Source organism: Apodemus sylvaticus, chromosome 17 (assembly GCF_947179515.1).
Source record: "Apodemus sylvaticus chromosome 17, mApoSyl1.1, whole genome shotgun sequence".
NCBI lineage: Eukaryota > Metazoa > Chordata > Mammalia > Rodentia > Muridae > Apodemus > Apodemus sylvaticus.
The window spans coordinates 48,643,592-48,662,617 of NC_067488.1; the positions used below are offsets into that span (position 1 = coordinate 48,643,592).

The window sequence follows — 19,026 nt, forward strand, 5'->3', positions numbered from 1 at the left end:
AGGAAGTTCTAGGAACCAATTCAGCCCTGAGCTTACAAAGCCATCAGTGATGAACAGCCTATTTTCAGAAGCTCCCTCAGAGGAGCCCAATCTGCTTTCCTTGGAAACTGAAAGTTTTTTTTATTTTTAAGGTTTTTATTTTTAGGGGACTTCTCAGTATGGCTGCACACAAATTTAACCCGAGCCCCGGGGAGGCAGAAGCAGGTGGATCTCTGAGTTCCTGACCAGCTAAGTTCCAGGCCTGTCTGAAAAACAAGCAAAAGAAGGAAGAAAAGAAATTAGACACTTTCTCCACTGTAGACGGACACTAAGGACATTGTGCTGATGGAAAAAAAAAGCCAGTCACAAAGTGCTGGCTAGATTTGTATCAACTTGACACAAGCTAGAATCACTTGAAAGAAGGAAACCTCAACTGCAAGAAAGCCTTTTAAAGATCTGGCTGTAGGGAAATTTCTTAATTAGAGGTTGATATGGGAGGGCCCAGCCTGTTGTGGGTGGTGCTATGCCTGGGCTGGCAGTCCTGGGTTCTATAGCAAGGCTCTTGAGCAAGCCAGAGAGAGCAAGCTCTGACCTCCAGGTTTCCTGCCCTGTTTGAGTTTCTGCCCTGACTTCCTTTGATGATGAACAGTGATGTGGAAGTGTAAGTCAAATGAACTCTTTCCTCCCCAAGTTGCTTTGGTCATGGTGTTTCATCACAGCAAGAGTAACCCTAAAATTCACTGAAGCACAAGTTACTGCGGCTGAGATCACAGAGACAGAGCGGAGAGGAGGGGAGTGCTGGACTTAGTGACTATCAGGATGGAAAGAGTCAAGGAGATGAATTCAGTTATGCAGATTACTAATCTGTTTAATGCAGCTCTCTAGAGGCGGCAGAAAAACACCTGAATGGACTCTTCACTGTCATTAACCACGGGGAAATGAACAAGGAGACCACTACAGGTGAGGCACAGTGCCACATGCTGGTGATCCCAGTCCTGAGGAGGCTGAGTCAGGGGGATCTGGAGTTGAAGTTCAGCCTGGTCTACCTAGCAACAGTGTGTCTCAAAAAACAAAGCAAAACAAAACAACAGAGCAACCTTACTATATGGTTATAAATTCGTTGGTGGTTACAATGAAATGAGTGACCTTACCAGATGCCAGGTGGGGGGTGGGGGTGGGGAGGTGAAGGAAATGAATCATTCACACACTGGAACAGAGAATACAAAGTGGTGTAGCGATTGTAGGAGTATGTAGCGATTTCTCATTAAACCAAACACACAGGAGATAGGGAAGTGGCTTGGTCAAAAACTTGCACTTTTCCTAGGACTATTACCAGAACCGCATTAACAGGGACGCATGCACACCACGACCCTTGGGCAAGGCTGCGGTTTCCAGGCTCACTGACAGGTCAGAACTCCATCCAAGGTATCTCTTATCAAAGGATAGAGGACAGGCTGGGGAGGTGATTCAGTGGTTAGTTAAGATTACCCAGGTTCAATTCCCAGCATCCACACTGCAGCTCACAACCCTCTGTAACTCCAGTACCTAGGGATCTGATGCCCTCTTTTGAATGATATATACACATGGGTGCAAACAAACGCTCATACAAATACATATAATAAAGAAATAAATACAGTGAGTGGTGCTGTTTCTTTCCTTCATTTCTTATAACATTTTGGGCACTTGCTGAGTTTCTTACATAAACCACATTTTATTTTGCCAGCAGCCCCATAAGGTAGTTTTTTTTTTTTTTTAATGCCCATTTAGGCCAGGTGATGGTGGCACACGCCTTTAATCCCAGCACTTGGGAGGCAGAGGCAGGCAGATTTCTGAGTTCGAGGCCAGCCTGGTCTACAGAGTGAGTTCCAGGACAGCCAGGGCTACACAGAGAAACCCTGCCTCAAAAAAAACCAAAAAAAAATGTCCGTTTATAGATGAGGAATATTAGACTCAGGGATGTTAAATAACTCACCAGAGGCCACATAAAGAAAAGGACAGAAGTCTTTCCTCGGCTGCAGTGCCGGTGTCTTTACCACTATGTCCTCTGGCGCCTTTGAATCGGGGTTTGGTGCTTTTTCTGGATCTACTTTTGTTATATTTTCTTTTTAAATGTGTCTACTTCTGATTATTTCCCACCAATGCTGTTATATTGTGTCCATTTTTTTTCCCCAAGACCATAGAAAACTTCATGCACTCCCTCCCTGACCAAGTTCAACAAATTTGCTTTGTGCAGAAATAGACTAGCCTTCCACCAGATGGGGGCACTGTGACACGCTCGCCCTCCAGGAATTGGCCGCTGTGCCCAGAGCCTCTGTGATGAGCACGGAGACACCTGCACACATGTATCACGTAAAAAAAATCTTACAAAACAACGTAAGATTACTTGATGCCGTGGCAGAGGATGGCCTTGTTGGACATCAGTGGGAGGAGAGGCCCTTGGGCCTGAGGCTGTTCGATGCCCCAGTGTAGGGGAATGCCAGGGTGGGAGAGCGGAAGTGGGTGGGTGGGGGGAGGCACCCTCATAGAGGCAGGGGGAGGAGGGATGGGATAGGGGGTTTCCGAAGGGGGAGACCTGGAAAGGGGGAAATATGTGAAATGTAAATAAAGAAAATATCCAATTTAAAAAAATTATTTAATGCCGTGTGCATTTATTCCTCCAAAGAACGTTGGATGAACTTCAATAACCAAAAGTGTGCACGTGTTTCATTTTCCGGATCCACGCTGCCACCCGCGACAGACACGGTCTGTGGGCACAGTAACTCATTTCTCTTTGGGAATCCCTCCCTCATCAGCAGGGAAGGGAGCTTGGATGGCGGGCTCGGCCCTCAGCTCGGCCACCGGTTGCTGGCTGATCCTGAGTCATCAATGACTCGTTTGTGCTTGGGGCCCCTTCGATCTCAGTCTAGCTCCACACCTGGGGCCGCTGAGAAGTTAGAGGTGAAAGATGCCCAAATCGAAGCCCACAATTAGAAATGCGAAGCTAGGCTGTCTGTCCCCTCCCCTCCTAAGTCGAAGGGAGAGAATCTAGGAGTTCCCACTCCTTCACACCCTTGGTTCAACTGGCAGCTTCGGCTCCAGGCTCTGGGCACAGGTTGGTCTAGGCCAGTTGGATGGAGACGTCTGGGGCCACCTTAGATGAGTCTGTCCTACCCTCGCTGCGCTCGGTACCCGCTTCTCTCTACCGTCAGTTAGTTTCCCTTTCTCTTTGCGATCCCCGCGGGCTGCTGTCTGGAGGAGCAGGTCTCTGCCAAGATAAGGGACAGATAGGAGAGAAGGTGGGCAGGAGCCTTCTGGGCTTGATCGCCTAGAGCCCTCCCATTCCGGGAGCTGAAGCAGGAAGAAGGTGGGGCCTGCATTCACATGGCCCGGGAGGTCACTCGCACTTCTGGGGTCTCCCAAAGCTAGGGACTTGTACACAAGAAATGCAGCCCCAGCGCCTGGGGCCCAGAGCTGAGATGGGACCAATCTGCCTGGGATGCAGCCATCGCAGACCCTATCCACCGATCAGGTACCGCTGGCCCCGCTCCTCCAAAATTTTCTCCGCAGTCTCTTCCTGGTGGCCCCCATTGTGCTGCGTGCTAAGCCTCTCCTCTAGGTCCCCACCCCCCCACCCCCCCCACTCCCCCACACTCCTCCTTCATTTTCTCCGGGATACTCTGTAGTTCCCACTGCCCTCGAGGGTCCTTGCTCTGAGCCACTTCGGTTGCCTTATAGCTGCTTCTAAACTGGTCACCCTGCACCCCTCTCCACGCCGCCCATATTTCTTCCTGTTGAGACTCCTCCTCCCCAGTGTAGGGCTGCTCGTCTGTGGGTCTTCCTGCTGAGTCTGGGCTGGGCTGGGCTTCAAGAATTAAAGACAAATCCATGGACGCAGCCTTTGGACGATCGCGTTTGGAGAACTTTAGATGGGTGCCCTAGAATACCCGTGCTGTTTCAACCCAATCTCGGGGTACGCTGGTAGAAGAGGGGAGCACTCTCTAGGGCGATGTGAACCATCTTTCCAGAAGTGACCCCTCCGCGCTGGGAAAGGGTGAAGAGAAGTTCCCCAACACACCCATTGCCTGCATGGTCACGGTGACTTCTCCCAAACCACACCATTCAGATCAAAGAAAAAGAGAAAGAATAGGGGACGGGACGGACGGACGGACGGACGGACGGGTTTGCACAGGAGAGAAATGGCTCTGGCTCGGCAGTTAAGGACCCTTGTTGCTTCCACAGAACCACAGAATTCAGCTCCCAGCAAACACATGGTATGGCTCACAAGCACCTGTAACTCTCCCGAGGACAACCAGGCTTCCCAGCATGCACATATTAATTCATAACACATACAGACATGAATACACACCCAACATCAAGAGATGGGAGTGTATTCTAAACCTACATATAAGAAGAAGAAAGTCATACCCCGAACTGCCTACTCCCTTGGGTGACACTCTGATTTCTGTCCCCTCTGCTGTTGAATTCTTCAGTGTAGAGCAAATGTAAGGCAACAAAGATAGACTAAAGCAGAGTAGGAGTGAACAGCGAATGAGACCACTGTGCAGCCCAGCCGCAAGCGCGCATGTGAGTACGTAAACGCGCGCGTGAGTGCGTAAGTGCCTGCGTTTGGTGGAAATGCAGGCTTTAATTTCAAAGCTAGTACTTTTACCCGCTGAGCCACCTCCCGGCCTGTCTTTCGAACAGATTCACCTTTCCCTGAGCAACTTTGTTCTGTCCAGTGATGGATAGAGCTGTATAGAGGGACAACCGCCATATCACAGAATAGCTTCAGAATGGCTTCAGTCTTCAACAGAAAGCCCCTGCCAGCCATCTGTCTCCAGGATTAGGGCCTCAGAAGCCAGTTATCAGCAATTATCTGTTAATAGCGTTGTCCTCTGTGTGTGGCCTTGTAACCAGTCCCAGATGTCATGTCACCTCTCCTTCTTGAGTCAGAGATTAGCCTCAGATCCCATTCTTCTGACCAGGGCTTGATAGAAGTTTGGCTCTTCCAGCCCTTTTATTCTACAGGCTGCTGGCTATGAGGGAGGGGTCTAGCCTGATGCTCTCCAAGGCCACTGATATCTAGCTAGCTCTGAGGTAGGAGATCCAGACTCTGTGTCCTGGTTTTTGGTTGTTATTATATTGTAGAATTTTATTGTGGTGGTGGTGGTGGTGGTGGTGGTAGTTTGACTGAGTTGTTGTTGTTGTTGTTGTTTACATTTTTTTGTCTCCTACCCCAGCCCATCCCACCTCCAACCCCGACAGGATTTTACTACAAAGCTCTGGCTAGCCTGGCACTCAGTATCAAGCAGGACTCGATCTTGGCATAATCCTCTTGTTCCTGCTTCTTAAAGACTATGGTTACAGGCTTGGGCTTTCCCTGTCTGTTAAATGGGAACATCGCCTGCAGGGTTTTAATGAGTTCAGGTCCAAGACATACTGAGACAGTAGATTGCCCATGTGAAGTTAGAGATTTCCTCAAATAGCATATCGTGTGGTGGAGTGGGGTAAGGTATAGACTGTGTGTGCCCATCCGGGTTGATGTCAAGTGTCTTCGTCAGTTACTCTCCACGTTTTTTTTTAAGATTTATTTATTTATTATAAGTAAGTACACTGTAGCTGTCTTCAGACATTCCAGCAGAGGGCGTCAGATTTCATTAATGGATGGTTGTGAGCCACCATGTGGTTGCTGGGAATTGAACTCAGAACCTTCAGAAGAGCAGTCAGTGCTTTTAACCCGCTGAGCCATCTCACCAGCCCTGCACTTCATTTTTTGAGCTAGAGTCCTTCACTGAAATGAGCTTGTGGAGTCCTGCGAGCTCTTAGGACCCTCCTGTTTCCTGGACCCCAACTCGGGGTTAGAGACTCACAACCCCCACACGTGGCTTTTACATCTACTGTGAGAATTAGGACTTGTGTGCAAGTGCTTTACTGACCAATCATCTCTCTGGTCTCATTTCCTTGATTTTTGAAACCTCCATCCCGCATGGAGGCGTTGAGTATGGAAGGAGCTGCAGCGAGATGCTGAAGAATTGTTTTCTCAGGCCGAGCATGTTCTTGGTAGGACTCGGAGGGAGGAGCAGCGTGGGCCCAAATAGGAAGGCACCTCTCTGGCGGCAGGGCTTTTCTCTTCTCCCCCACGGTCTTCCTGCTTGGAAAGACTCCAGAAATTGTCAAAAAGGTTCAGGGAGTTGGGCGTGCCTCGGGACTTCAGGGGCCTTGCTCTGCTTGGGGCCACTCCAGGGCACATTCTGCAATTTCTGTTTTCTCTCTTGTACCTGCAGAAACCCGATAAAGTTATATAAGGAAACATTCTACTTCCACTTTAAGAACCTCCCGTATGCCAAAGGCCGGAAGAATACCTTCTTGTGCTTTGAAGTGAATGGAAAGGGCTGCGATTTACCTGTCTCCCTTCGCCAAGGGGTCTTTAAGAAAGAGGTACTAGGTAGGGGATGTAGCTCAGTTGGTGGGATGTTTACCTGACATTTGTGGGAGTCCTGGGTTTGATCAGCAGCACACACACACACACACACACAAAACAGGCAGAGTGGCTCACACCTGGGATCCCAGCACTCAGGGAAGTGGAGACAGGAGGACCGGAAGTTCAGGGTCACCCTTGTTTATGTAGAGTTTGAGGCCAGCCTGGGTTGGGTGAGATCTTAACTAACTAACTAAATAAGTAAACAAACAAATAGTAAATAAAACTGAAGGCCTGCAGAGGAGGCCCCAAGGATGTAACACTTGCCATGAAAGCCTGAAACCCAGAGTTTGGATCCCCAGAATCCGTGTAAAAGCTAGGTGGACCGAGAGACCAGCTATGTTCCTAACCTATGGTAGGAAAAATCAAGGAAACCTCAGAGCAAACTGGCTCGTGGTGTTAGCTGAGTGGGCTAGCTCTGGGTACCATGCAGGACCCTGCCTCAGTGTAGAGAGTGAACAAAACATCCAGGCTCAATTTCTAGTCCTACAAGCACACTCACAAGTACACACCATGTTCCCACTATGAGTACACGTGCACGCATGCGCGTACACACACACACACACGCACACACACACGCACGCACACACACACGCTTAAAAAAAAAATAGATTGCCCAGGCCCCTCTTACATTCATTGAGAATGCAGGGGCACCGTGCGCTGGCCCACACCTCTAGTTTCAGGGCTCTGAAGGCAGAGGCAGGTAGGTATATCTCTGTGAGTTTGAGGCTAGCCTGGTCTACATAGCTACTGCCAGGCTAGCCAGGAATACCACAGTAAAACCCTGTCTCAAAAATAATAATGAGCCAGGTGGTGGTGGCGCACGCCTGTAATCCCAGTACTCTGGGAGGCAGAGGCAGGCGGATTTCTGAGTTCAAGGCCAGCCTGGTCTACAGAGTGAGTTCCAGGACAGCCAGGGCTATACAGAGAAACCCTGTCTCGGAAAAAACCAAATCAAAAAAAACAAAAAAAACCCCAAAAAATAATAATGATGCTGGGCCATAGTGGCCCATACATCCTAGCACTGGGGAAGCAGAGACAGGTGGATCTCTGAGTTCAAAGCCAGCCTGATCTACAGAAAGAGTTCCAGGATAGGTAGGGCTACACAAAGAAACTCTGTTGAAAACCAATAGATAAATACATAATAAAAAAAAAAAACATTTAAAGGAAAGGAAAGGAAACGACTGTGTACTGCGCACGTACTGTAAACATCAACTCAGATGAGCCATGTTTTAAGGACTCGGTAGCTACCCTTGGCCAGTGGTTCCTTCAGGGCTCTTCTGAGCCTGTGTCCTCCGTAGCGGTTATGGCAGACAGGTAACCAGCGAATCCCCCAGCTTCAACAGGGCTCAGAGTGCTAGTGCAAGGGGTTGCTAAGAATGCAGAATTAGTACTACACCCTGAATGGTGAGGGGTTCAAAAGTTAACAAAGATGGGGAGGGATGGAGGCGCCCGGTGGAGATCCCCCCACCCTCCACCACGAGGCCTGCTCCTTCCCTCCCATCAAGAGTTCCCGTTTCGCTCCCAGGGCCGCATCCATGCTGAACTGTGCTTCTTATACTGGCTCCATGACCGAATACTGAAAGTGCTGTCCCCAGGGGAGCTCAAGGTCACCTGGTACATGTCCTGGAGCCCCTGCAACAGATGTGCTGAGCAGGTGGCCGGTTTCCTGGCCACACACCACAACCTGAGCCTGGCCATCTTCAGCTCCCGCTTTTACTACAAGGGAGACCCGAGCCACCAGCAGATGCTTTGCAGGCTAGTTCAGGAAGGAGCCCGGATGGCCGCCATGGACCTACCAGGTGAGGGGTGGGCACCAGTGCCGGTGGAGGGCATGTGGGTCTGCCATCCGGTGGAGGGTGTGTGCCCAGGGAACCGGCCTTGAGGACTGTGGAGACTGCTGCTGGGCCCTAACTGCCTTCTCTCCTCTTCTGATTCAGAATTTAAAAAGTGTTGGGACAAGTTTGCATACAATGACGGCCAGCCATTCACGCCTTGGGAGAGGCTATATAAAAATTTTAGATTCCAGGATTCCAAGCTTCAGGAGATTCTCAGGTGAGGGGCTTTCTCATGCCTGGCTACCTCCCCTCTTCTCCCTCCTCCCCGACCTCCTCTCTCTGAGGCATCTTTACCCACCAGGCCCTTCCCAGTTCCATACCCTGGTGTCTCCCATCACGGAGTCCTGCTGCAAGCCAATTGGTTTAGGCCTAAGCATGGGGCCTGGGAGGTGGAGAAACCCCATCAAGGCAGTCTTGGGGGGCTGGAGAAAAACTCCTTAACTAAGCAGTTAAGAGTACTGGCTGCTCTTCCAGAGGACCTGCGTTCTACTCCCACCAACGACATGATGGCTCATAGCGGTCTGTAACTCCATACTCAAGGGAGCCCCACACATACATACACACAAACAAAGCACCAATACATATAAAAAAGAACTTTAAAAACCAAAAAAAAAAAGCCAGGCAGTGGTGGCACACGCCTTTAATCCTAGCACTTGGGAGGCAGAGGCAGGCAGATTTCTGAGTTAGAGGCCAGCCTGGTCTACAGAGTGAGTTCCAGGACAGCCAGGCTACACAGAGAAACTCTGTCTGGGGGGTGGGGGGCGGGGGGGAAGCAGTTTTTCCCGATGGTCTCTCTCCCCTGGCCTCTAGATGGTCCTTTTTGTTGGGGCTCTGTGTGCTGTGCAGACTGTCCTTCCTAGAGGGTGCAGACCCTCTGTCCAAATTGCCTCTTCCCATAAGTCTATTTTTGACTTTGAATGAGGACCCCCACCTAAGTGGGTAGCCTCCAAAATATTGGCCCCATTCGGAGTCCTGAGGCCTAGGGGCCTTGAACTTGTGATTCTCACATGGCTAAGAGGCATCTTTGTGGATGGGGAGCACAGAGTCCTTGCTCTGGTTGCCAACACCGCAGGAGAATTCCTGGCCATACGCGGCACCCTCTTCCACTTTCCAGGCCTTGCTGCATCCTGGGCCCTTCCAGTTACCCACCCACCCCGTCAGACGTCTGTCTGATAACATGTCTCCCAGAGACGAGGTTCTCGGTGGAGTGCAGGTGAGCCCTGGGAACTGAACAAAACAGGGGGCAGGAGACACTTATATAAGGGGCCGGTGGGTAAAAGTGCTTGTCACGCAAGCCTTGTGACGTGACTTTGCTCCTTGGAACCCATGTAAAGGTGGAAGGAGAGAAACAGTTCTACAGAGTTGCCCTCTGACCTTCACCCTGAGGCCATGGCAGATGCACACCTACATCATACACACACACACACTAATAATAATAGTGATGATGATGGTGGTGGTGGTGATAAATACTTTTTGGGGTTTTTTTTGTTTGCTTGTTTGTTTGTTTATTTTTTGTTTTGTTTTTTTTGGGGGGGGATTTGGTTTTGGTTTTTTGAGTCAGGGTTTCTCTGTGTAGCCCTGGCTGTCCTGGAACTCACTCTGTAGACCAGGCTGGCCTCGAACTCAGAAATTCGCCTGCCTCTGCTTCCCAGAGTGCTAGGTGGTTTTTTTTTTTTTTTAAGAGTAAAAGGCCAGCCCAGAGGGACAGCCGGGAAGGTACCTCTGGCAACTAGGCAGGATGGGAAGTGAGACCAGGAGGCAGGTATTTGGGGGAAGCTCTGGAGAGTAAGGTCATAGGCTGGCTATGGACAATAGCCCTTGGCTTAGCTGGCTGTTTTGTGACACCATGAGAAATAAGAGCTCAGCTTGACCCAGATGACTAAACTCTTACCAGAGCTTCTGTTATGACAGGAGAGGAGCCAAGGCGCGATGGAGGGTGAGGAGGAGGGCCTGCCAGGAACTCTTGTTCTTGTGAGAGCCAGGCCCTGGGGTGACAGCTTTCACAGACTTCTTTGTATTTTTAATCTGAGGATTCTTGGTTGGGACTTGCCAAAGCAGGCTGAAAGCTTCAGGAAAGTGAACTTGAAGTCCTTGTCCTTGTATCTTAGACCTGGCTGACTCTGTAGGAGTCACCTCCTCCCCCAACCCCCACTCCTGCTACTTTCCTGGGAACAATGAGGGCCACAGAGGGGGAGCTGGAGGAGGGAGCGCAGCCAAGCAGGCCTGGTCAGCCCTTCAGCCATGTTGTCTATTTGCTATGTGACAGTCTAAGAGCTCTTCTGAGATGTCCCTCTGTTCCTGTATTGTTGGGGAGGCAGAAGTTAGGGCAGGTGTTGCCTTCTCCAGGGCCAGAGATGAAATTCTGTGCAAGTTAGGGGTGAGTGAAGTGGGCTCCCTCTGCCCCACCCCAAAGGGCGTTTGCTTCTCCTTTCCTTTTGGATCCCTGTTCAGATTGCAAGAGAAGACCGTCTCTATCTAGGCCAAGCCAGGGGATGGCAGGAAGGGGAGCACGCCTGAGACTGAGTCAGCCTAACTGCTGTGGGCCCTGCTGTTCCGGGATGGGGCCTATACGTCACTGTCAGTCTCAGAAACAGAGTTTACTAAACAGGAAGTGAAGCCCCCAGACTGGAGGTCTAGGACCACTCTGCCCAGGATGTCCCATAGGATGCTCCAGTGCAGGCACAGGGGAAGCTTGAGAACAGAGGAGATAGGTAGGTGGGGCCCAAGGAGATTTTAAAAAGGGAGCAGTTGGGAGGCAGGCGTATCTCTGTGAGTTCGAGGCCACCCTGGTTCACAGAGCTAGTTCTAAGACAACCAAGGCTACACAAAGACACTCTTGTCTCAAAAAACAACAGAAAGTAAGCAGGAGGGCCATCGCCCAGGAGGAGTAGATGCGGTCACATGCAGCTGTTTTAGGAGCCCAGCCACAAACCTGGGACTTTCCCAGGTCCACAGGCTGCCTCAAGAAAAGGAAACAAAACCCCACACAGTGCCTCTTGTAGCACAGAGGTGGCCAGAACTGGCCACTCTGTGTCTCCGGTCACCCCTGGTTCCTTCAGAAGACCCCACCGCTCCCCCACACTATGCTTTTAGGCACTTTGCTTGAATTTTTTTCATATGTATTTTTAATTTTTAAATCAGTGTACAAAATAATAGGGTTAGTTATTTTATTTTCATAAATATACATTGATGTAGTTGGCGCACACAAATACACACACTCATACATACACACACACATACACACACATTCACACATACTCACACACATATACACATACTCACACACATATACACACACTCACACACACATAGACACATAGACACATACACACACATACCCACACACACACATACATACATACATACTCACATATACACATACTCACACACACATACTCACACATACCGATACACACACACACACACTCACACACATACACACACACACATTCACACACAGTCACAGATGCTGCTGCATAAATGAAAACGAAATCTTTTTTTTTAGAAGAACCTGCCTGATGCTAGGTGTGGTGGCGCAGAGATTTTATTTGTTTTGCCTTTTCTTTGAGTCTGCCTCTGCCTCCCAAGTGCTGGGATTAAAGGCCTGGGCTAGCATCGAACTTCTGCAGTGCATACCTTTGATCCTAGTATAAAGGGGTAGATCTCTATGAGTTCCAGGCTAAGCTGATCTACCGGATGACTTTTAGGTCAGCCAGAGCTGCACAGTGAGACCCTGTGCTTAAAAACAAAGACTCTGCCTGGTGGTCACAAACAAGGGTGGGCATAAGTGGACTGTGTGGCCTTCTGAGGGAAAGCATGAATCCCTGAGCCTTTACAGTTGGAAAGAGCTGTCCTGTACATTACCATGTCCCGCACATCATTCTGGGTTTAGGTTCAGAAGCGAAGCGTTGGTGGTTGGTTACACTGAAGGATAGTTTGTTGCACCGGGCTTTTTATGCACTGCTGGGTTACTTGCTGATACATAAAGTTCCAGTGTGTGACTGGTCCCACTGCTGTTTGTTAAGGTGCCCTCATGCATGCATGTGCCAACGCCCTCACTTTTATGGTTGGAGAGGGGCTTGGTCTCATATTAGTCTTCGGATTACAGAATGTTACCATCCAGCAAGATCTGGCAAAGATAAGAAAAGTTTAGGGACAAGGCTCAGTGGTTAAAAACCGCCAACTGCTCTTGGAGGGGGACCTTGCACTCACACCAGGCAGCTCATAAGGGCCAGCAGCGCCAGTCTCGGGGGCTTTGACAGCCTCTTCTGACCCTTCTGGGCACCTGCACGCATGTACACACACCCGCCTCCCCCGAAAGCTAAAATCTTTTTTTGAAAAGAAAGAAAAGCCATTTCAGTGATCTAGGACAATGAAATTAATGTTAGGCAGGAGAGGGGGGTTAATGCAAAGGCTCAAAGCTTTTAGACATCATTAATCTACACTTGTACTTTTACATATAAAAGGTGCATGGTTCCCCCCCCCCCCCAAAACATGGGGCTACTTTCTTCTGGAGAACCAGATAGGGCAGTGGTCCAGTCTGGAGTGGAGACTGGATTTTTAGGCTGGGCCTCTTCCGACAGTGAGCTAGGGAGGGACATGTCCCTACAACAAACCTCCCTACAAAACAAACAAAGGGTTATTCTCTGTCCCTTACCCCCATGTCCCCTCCGTAGCACCCTATACACCATGTCTGTAATCGTAAATAAAATCTTAAATACCAGGCCCCTACCTGCCTGGTATTTAAGATGGAATGGTGCCCCTAGATTTGACATTTATCCAATAGCTTCCCCCTCAGCAGGCCCATTTTTTTTTTCCTTTGGAAGGATAAGTTAGAAGAGTTGGGACAAAAAAGTGGCTACCCAAGATACCCCATCCTTCTTAGGACCTTGAGAATCCCACCAAATTTTACATGTGGTGAGTTGAGCTGTTTTTGTTTTTTGTTTTTAAGGTTTTTTTTTTTTAATTTTGTATGTATAAATGCCTCACCAGCATTTATATAAGTTCACCTGCATACACTACCTGTAGAGGGCAGAAGAAAAAGCTATCAGATACCTTGGGACTGGAGTTACAGATGGCTGCTAGCCTCCGAGTGGTTGCTGGCAGCCAAACCTGAGTCCTTTGCAGGAGCAGCGAGTGCTCTCAACCACTGGAGCCCTTCAGACGACCCTCTAGTCCCGACATGTGGTAGATTTGAATCTTGACAGAGAAGCAGGAAAACCAGAGAACAGAGGATTCCTGGGCGCTTAGCAGGGCCAGGGATGAGGAAGATGGCTCAGGAGGTATGAGTATTTGCTTTGCAAGTGCAAAGACCTGAGTTTGAATTCTGGTAACCATGTAAGAAAGCTGGGCGAGGCTGCATGTGTTCATTTAGCCCAGCACTGGGTGTTGAAGATGGCGACCCAGGAGCCCACTGGCCAGCAAGCGCAGACTAAGGAGCTTCCGGTTCAGGGCATGTACTAAACATGTCATATGTACACACAGAAAAGGGTAAGATGTACGGTGGAACGGTGGCAGGCTCGGTCTCCTGGTCTAGGAGCACACACACGGTGGCCTGGTGACATTACACAGGAAGTTGAATGCTTTAGAGTCTGAAAGTCAGATTTATTACAGTTTAAAATAAAGCATCCAGGGCTAGAAAGATGGTTCAGCGATTAAGAGCACTGACTGCTCTTCCAAAGGTCCTAAGTTCAAATTCCAGCAACCACGTGGTGGCTCACAACCATCTGTAATGAGATCTGACGCCCTCTTCTGGTGTGTTTGAAGACAGCTACCGTGTACTTACATATGATAAATAAATAAATCTTTTTAAAAAATAAAATAAGCTGGGCGGTGGTGGTGCACACCTGTAATCCCAGCACTCTGGGAGGCAGAGACAGGCAGATTTCTGAGTTTGAGGCCAGCCTGGTCTACAGAGTGAGTTCCAGGACAGCCAAGGCTACACAGAGAAATCCTGTCTCGAAAAAACCAAATCCAAAAAACCAAAAAAGTAAAATAAAATAAAATAAAATAAAAAATAAAGCATCCTACTGGCGAGTCACAACAGGACAGAGGGAGACTGCTCCATGCTGGGATTACAGGCTGTCACAAAGTGTCCCCTTGGAAGGTAAAGGCACTACTCTATAGAAATGTCTTTCTTGATAGAAGACTTCAGGCCCAGGGCAGCCTGCGCACCTGTGAGGAAAGGTTACCAATCAGTGGAAGGTGGAGTTTCCAGCAGAGATCACAGGATTAGAACTTCACTGCAGAGACACTTCCTGGGGGAGAGGCAGGAAGGAGGGAGAGCCAGAGTTAGGAGGGCTGACTCCTGGACAGCAGGCACAGATTCACGCTAGACAAGCTGCCCATGCCAGCCAGGCACACTCAGAGATCAGGAGTTGGGGATAAGAAAGAGGACAGTAGCCAGGCGTGGTGGCGCACACCTGTAATCCCAGCACTTGGCACACACCTGTAATCCCAGCACTTGGCGCACACCTGTAATCCTAGCACTTGGCGCACACCTGTAATCCCAGCACTTGGGAGTCAGAGGCAGGTGGATTTCTGAGTTCTGGGCCAGCCTGGTCTACAGAGTGAGTTCCAGGACAGCCAGGGCTACAAAGAGAAACCCTGTCTCGAAAAACCAAAAAAAAAAAAAAAAAAAAAAAGAGGAGAGTGTTTCTTAGCGTGTCAGCCACAGAGATGAAAAGAACAGAGAGCGATCGCATACAGATTCACCCACGGTGAGCTGGGCCTCCTGGCTTTCAACCAGGTAGAGAAGTGACAGACACTCCCCTTTCCCTTCTGAGCTACACTGTTGGGCCGCCTTGTCCCAGGGCTTTTGCTACCACCAAAGAGTCACTATGGGCAAGAACTGTTAGTTGTCAGGGGAGGTAGGAGGACCTTTGACTGGAGAGAGACGGTTGAGATCCCTGAGCGCTGAGCTGTCTGCGAGAACATGTTTGCTCCATATAAGAGTAGCCCTGGCTAGGCCCCATCAGATGGCCCTGAGGCCCAGGATTAAGAGAACGTCCCAGAAGACTCTACAGCCCTACTCCCAGGGCAATGACAAGTGCACAGGAACACAGACACCTTTAGGTTCCACAGGGGAGTGGCCGTGGCTTATTATATATGCCACTCGCCAAGGGCTTCGGGTAAAGAGGCCGGCCATGTGGGGATGTGGTGATAGGTTTGTGATTGACAGGTTGATGATGAAGGTGTCAGAAGCCCCTGCATTGGTCCAGAGTCGGGTTAAGAGCAGGCAGAGCCCAGAGGTCCCATCTTCTCACCTTTGTTTGTCTGTTTTGTTTTGTTTTGTTTGTTTTGTTTTGTTTTTGTACAATAGCCAAATGGGTTGGCTAGGAGAAGAGGTGTTTTACTTGCAGTTTAACAACAGCCACCGGGTCCAGCCAGTCCAGCCCTACCTGTGCTACCAGCTGGAGCCATCCAATGGCCAAGAGCCACACAAAGGCTGCCTGCTAAACAAGGTACCAGATGGGTTCCCAGAGCTAGATCAAGAGGCAGCCAGGGACTTCTCCCTGCCCCTCTGAAACATAATGAACGCCATGAGGGTCCCAACCTTCAGGTCCCTCTCTTACTCAGCACACTGGGGCTCAGTCTTTCTTGCTTGTCCTGAATCTTTCTCCCCACCCTTCCCCCTAGCCCCTGGAGACAGGGTTTCTCTGTGTAGCCCTGACTGTCCTGGAGCTCTCTCTGTAGACCAAGCTGGCATCGAACTCAGAAATCCGCCTGCCTCTGCCTCCCAAGTACTGGGACTAAAGGCGTGCGCCACCACCGCCTGCATCCTGAATCTTTCAAGGTTGCTCCCTTGCATGGCACATGCCTCCTGCCACCGTGGTGTGCTCTGTGTTTGGTTATCCTTCCTGGTCTGCTTTTTTACTGCCTTGAGGAAACAGTGAACTACACACAGTGGCCTCTTCACTGCTGCCTCCCACACTGCCCTATAACCCACTCTCTGGTTAAAACATCTTTGAAAAAATTCTTCCTGACCTCAGTGGTGTTCCCCTTTAATCCCAGGACTCGGGAGGTGATTGGAGCCAGCATGGTTTACATAATGAGGTCCAGGGTCAGCACTGTCATAGCACTGGGGACCATGACTTGAAAGTCTCATCTCCTTGCCGAACCCTTTTCTCTGAGCACCTCTGAGATTCTTGTCCAATTTAGAAAGGGCTGTGGTGCTTTGGGAATGTGGAGTTAGTGGTTGAATACAGAAAGAGGGGGTTTTCCCTATGCTGGGCAAGACATTAGGAAATTCACAGGATAGAGCCCCCGGTCCCCAAGTTCACCCCCAGTCTCTCATACTGTCTGGCTTCTGCCTTCCGACTTCTTTTTGCCTGGATTCCCCTCAGAAAGGTAAGCAGCATGCAGAAATCCTCTTCCTTGATAAGATGCGGTCCATGGAGCTGAGCCAAGCGACAATCACCTGCTACCTCACCTGGAGCCCCTGCCCGAACTGTGCCTGGCAACTGGCTGCATTCAAAAAGGATCACCCAGACATAATTCTGCGGATCTATGCCTCCCGCCTGTATTTCTACTGGAGGACGGCGTTCCAGAAGGGGCTGTGTTCTCTGTGGCAATCAGGGATCCAGGTGGACGTCATGGACCTCCCACGTAAGAAAGGACCACGGCCACCAGTGGGCATGCCATGGCCAGGAGGATCCGGGAGAAGCTGGGCAGGAAGGGAGGATGCTAGCCCTGCTGAGGCCAAAGATTTGCCTCCACAGGACTGGGCAGATTCTATGAAGAGAGTAATACCTTGAGAAGGGAAGGCAGTAGAGGAAGGCCTTTGCACGGCCTGGGGACTCACCGGCTTCCCTCTTTATCATCTCAGAGTTTACTGACTGCTGGAGAAACTTTGTGAACCCGCGAAGGCCGTTTAGGCCATGGAATGGACTGGAGAAAAACAGCTGGCGCTTACAGAGGCGGCTCCGCAGGATCAAGGAGGTGAGAACCACCTTGCTGCAGGCCCCGCCTCCTACTGCGTACTCCGCCCCTTCAAGCCCAGCCCCATTACAGGCCCTACAGTAGAATTCTCAATCCTGGCCGGTTTCTTGCTGCAGGCCCCGCCTCCCCCTTTCCACGTTCCTTGTGTGCCACGCCCTTCACCCTACCCTCGGCCCAGCCCCTCATCTCTAGACATCTTTTATTGTCTTGGGAGGCCCTGCCTTCTCTTAGTCATGCGCTCCACACCTCTCTGTCTCTGTTCTTAACTAGAGCATCCCTCTTACCTCCCTTCCTCGCACCCACTGGCATGCCCATATTTCTTTCCCAACAGTCCTGGGGCCTGCAAGATTTGGTGAATAACTGAAAATCTACAGCTTGGACCCCCGTTGCCTTGACCAGCAAGAAGAGATTCAAGTCTAGGAGACCTTTAGAAAGCAATACTAGACCAAGCTGGCCTTAAACTTTTATTTTCTTTTTTTGGTTTTTTTTGGATTTTTTTTTTTTTCCGAGACAGGGTTTCTCTGTGTAGCCCTGGCTGTCCTGGAACTCACTCTGTAGACCAGGCTGGCCTCGAACTCAGAAATCCACCTGCCTCTGCCTCGCAGAGTGCTGGGATTACAGGCGTGCGCCACCACCACCCGGCTGGCCTTAAATTCTTAAAATCCATCCCTGCCTGAGCCTTCTGAGCGCCAGGACTAAGGTATGCGCCGCCCGTTCCTAGCCCTGAGCAACTGTTCTGGGCGTGGGCCACCATTCCAGGCCTTTCCTTCCTCTTTTTTTTATTATCTTTTTATCTCTATTTTCCATCAATAGGTGCTTAATTTTATACTTGAAAATTCTAAGTTGAGCCAGGCAGGGTGGGGCAGCAGGCCTCTAATCACACACAAAGGCGAGAGGACCCCCATGAGTTTGAGGCTAGCCTGATCTACATAGCGGGCTACTGGACAGCCAGAACTACACTGAGAGACCCTGTCTCATAAATAAATAAATGAATGAATAAATGAATAAATAAATGAAGGAAGGAAGGAAGGAAGAAGTAAAAGAAAGAAAAGATTAAATGGCACATGATGGTTCGTGGGGGGGCAGGGGGGGATTGCCGCATGTTTGAGGTCATCCTGGGCTCTACAAAGAGACCCTGTCTCAATAAAACACCCAAAGAACAGTTTTTAAATCCCCAAACCTGAGCTCTTTTCTAATAAAGTGGACAACCAGGCCCCCTCACCCATCAGTGTGTGAGCAGCAAGGAAGGGGCTGTCGAGCTAACTCACAGGTGAGCGAGCTGCATCTGAAGATCAGAGTTCGGATCCCAGCACCCACCTCCCGCAGCTCACAATTGATCTAACTCTAGCTCCAGAGTACCTGGTATCCTCTCCTGGACTCTATGGGCACCGTGTGTGTGTGTGTGTGTGTGTGTGTGTGTGTGTGTACATAAAGTAGGTATATATACATGTATGATATATATATATATATATCCCTGAGTTCCAGCCCAGTTCCTCTACATATGGAGTCTGTCTCCAAAAAAAAAAAGAGTTTGATTGAGGAAGGCACGTGACCCCCCTACACACACACACAAACACACATACACACACATAAACACGACAAAAAATGGTATACACCTCTCTGGAAACACTGTTAGACAGTCAGGCTGAGAGTGTTAACCATCTTTTAAAAGTCTTCCTCGTGTTACTCTTCAATAGACGATTCCATCTTGATCCTCAAAGGCTTATGGCCTTTCATAACACAAAGTGCATTTAGTTCATTTGTAAGGTACTCAAAAATCTTTTTTTCTTCATTGTTATTCATGTGGGTTTT

General features: G+C 49.6%; 1 protein-coding gene across 3 annotated transcripts; it reads left to right on the forward strand.

The window, feature by feature from the left end:
* Positions 1–3,186: 3,186 nt before the first annotated feature.
* Apobec3h (apolipoprotein B mRNA editing enzyme catalytic subunit 3H) lies at positions 3,187–17,719 on the forward strand. 3 transcript variants are annotated; one of them, XM_052160680.1, is made up of 9 exons: positions 3,187–3,487; positions 6,243–6,396; positions 7,965–8,238; positions 8,377–8,491; positions 9,389–9,487; positions 15,596–15,737; positions 16,620–16,881; positions 17,102–17,214; positions 17,546–17,719. In XM_052160680.1, exons 1-9 carry the CDS (start codon positions 3,402–3,404, stop codon positions 17,576–17,578), a joined length of 1,278 nt encoding a protein of 425 aa, XP_052016640.1. In that variant the 5' UTR covers positions 3,187–3,401; the 3' UTR covers positions 17,579–17,719. The 3 variants fall into 3 exon arrangements, with proteins under 3 accessions (XP_052016640.1, XP_052016642.1, XP_052016641.1); XM_052160682.1 differs by lacking the exon at positions 6,243–6,396; XM_052160681.1 differs by lacking the exon at positions 9,389–9,487 and having other exon boundaries at positions 3,189–3,487.
* Positions 17,720–19,026: the final 1,307 nt, after the last annotated feature.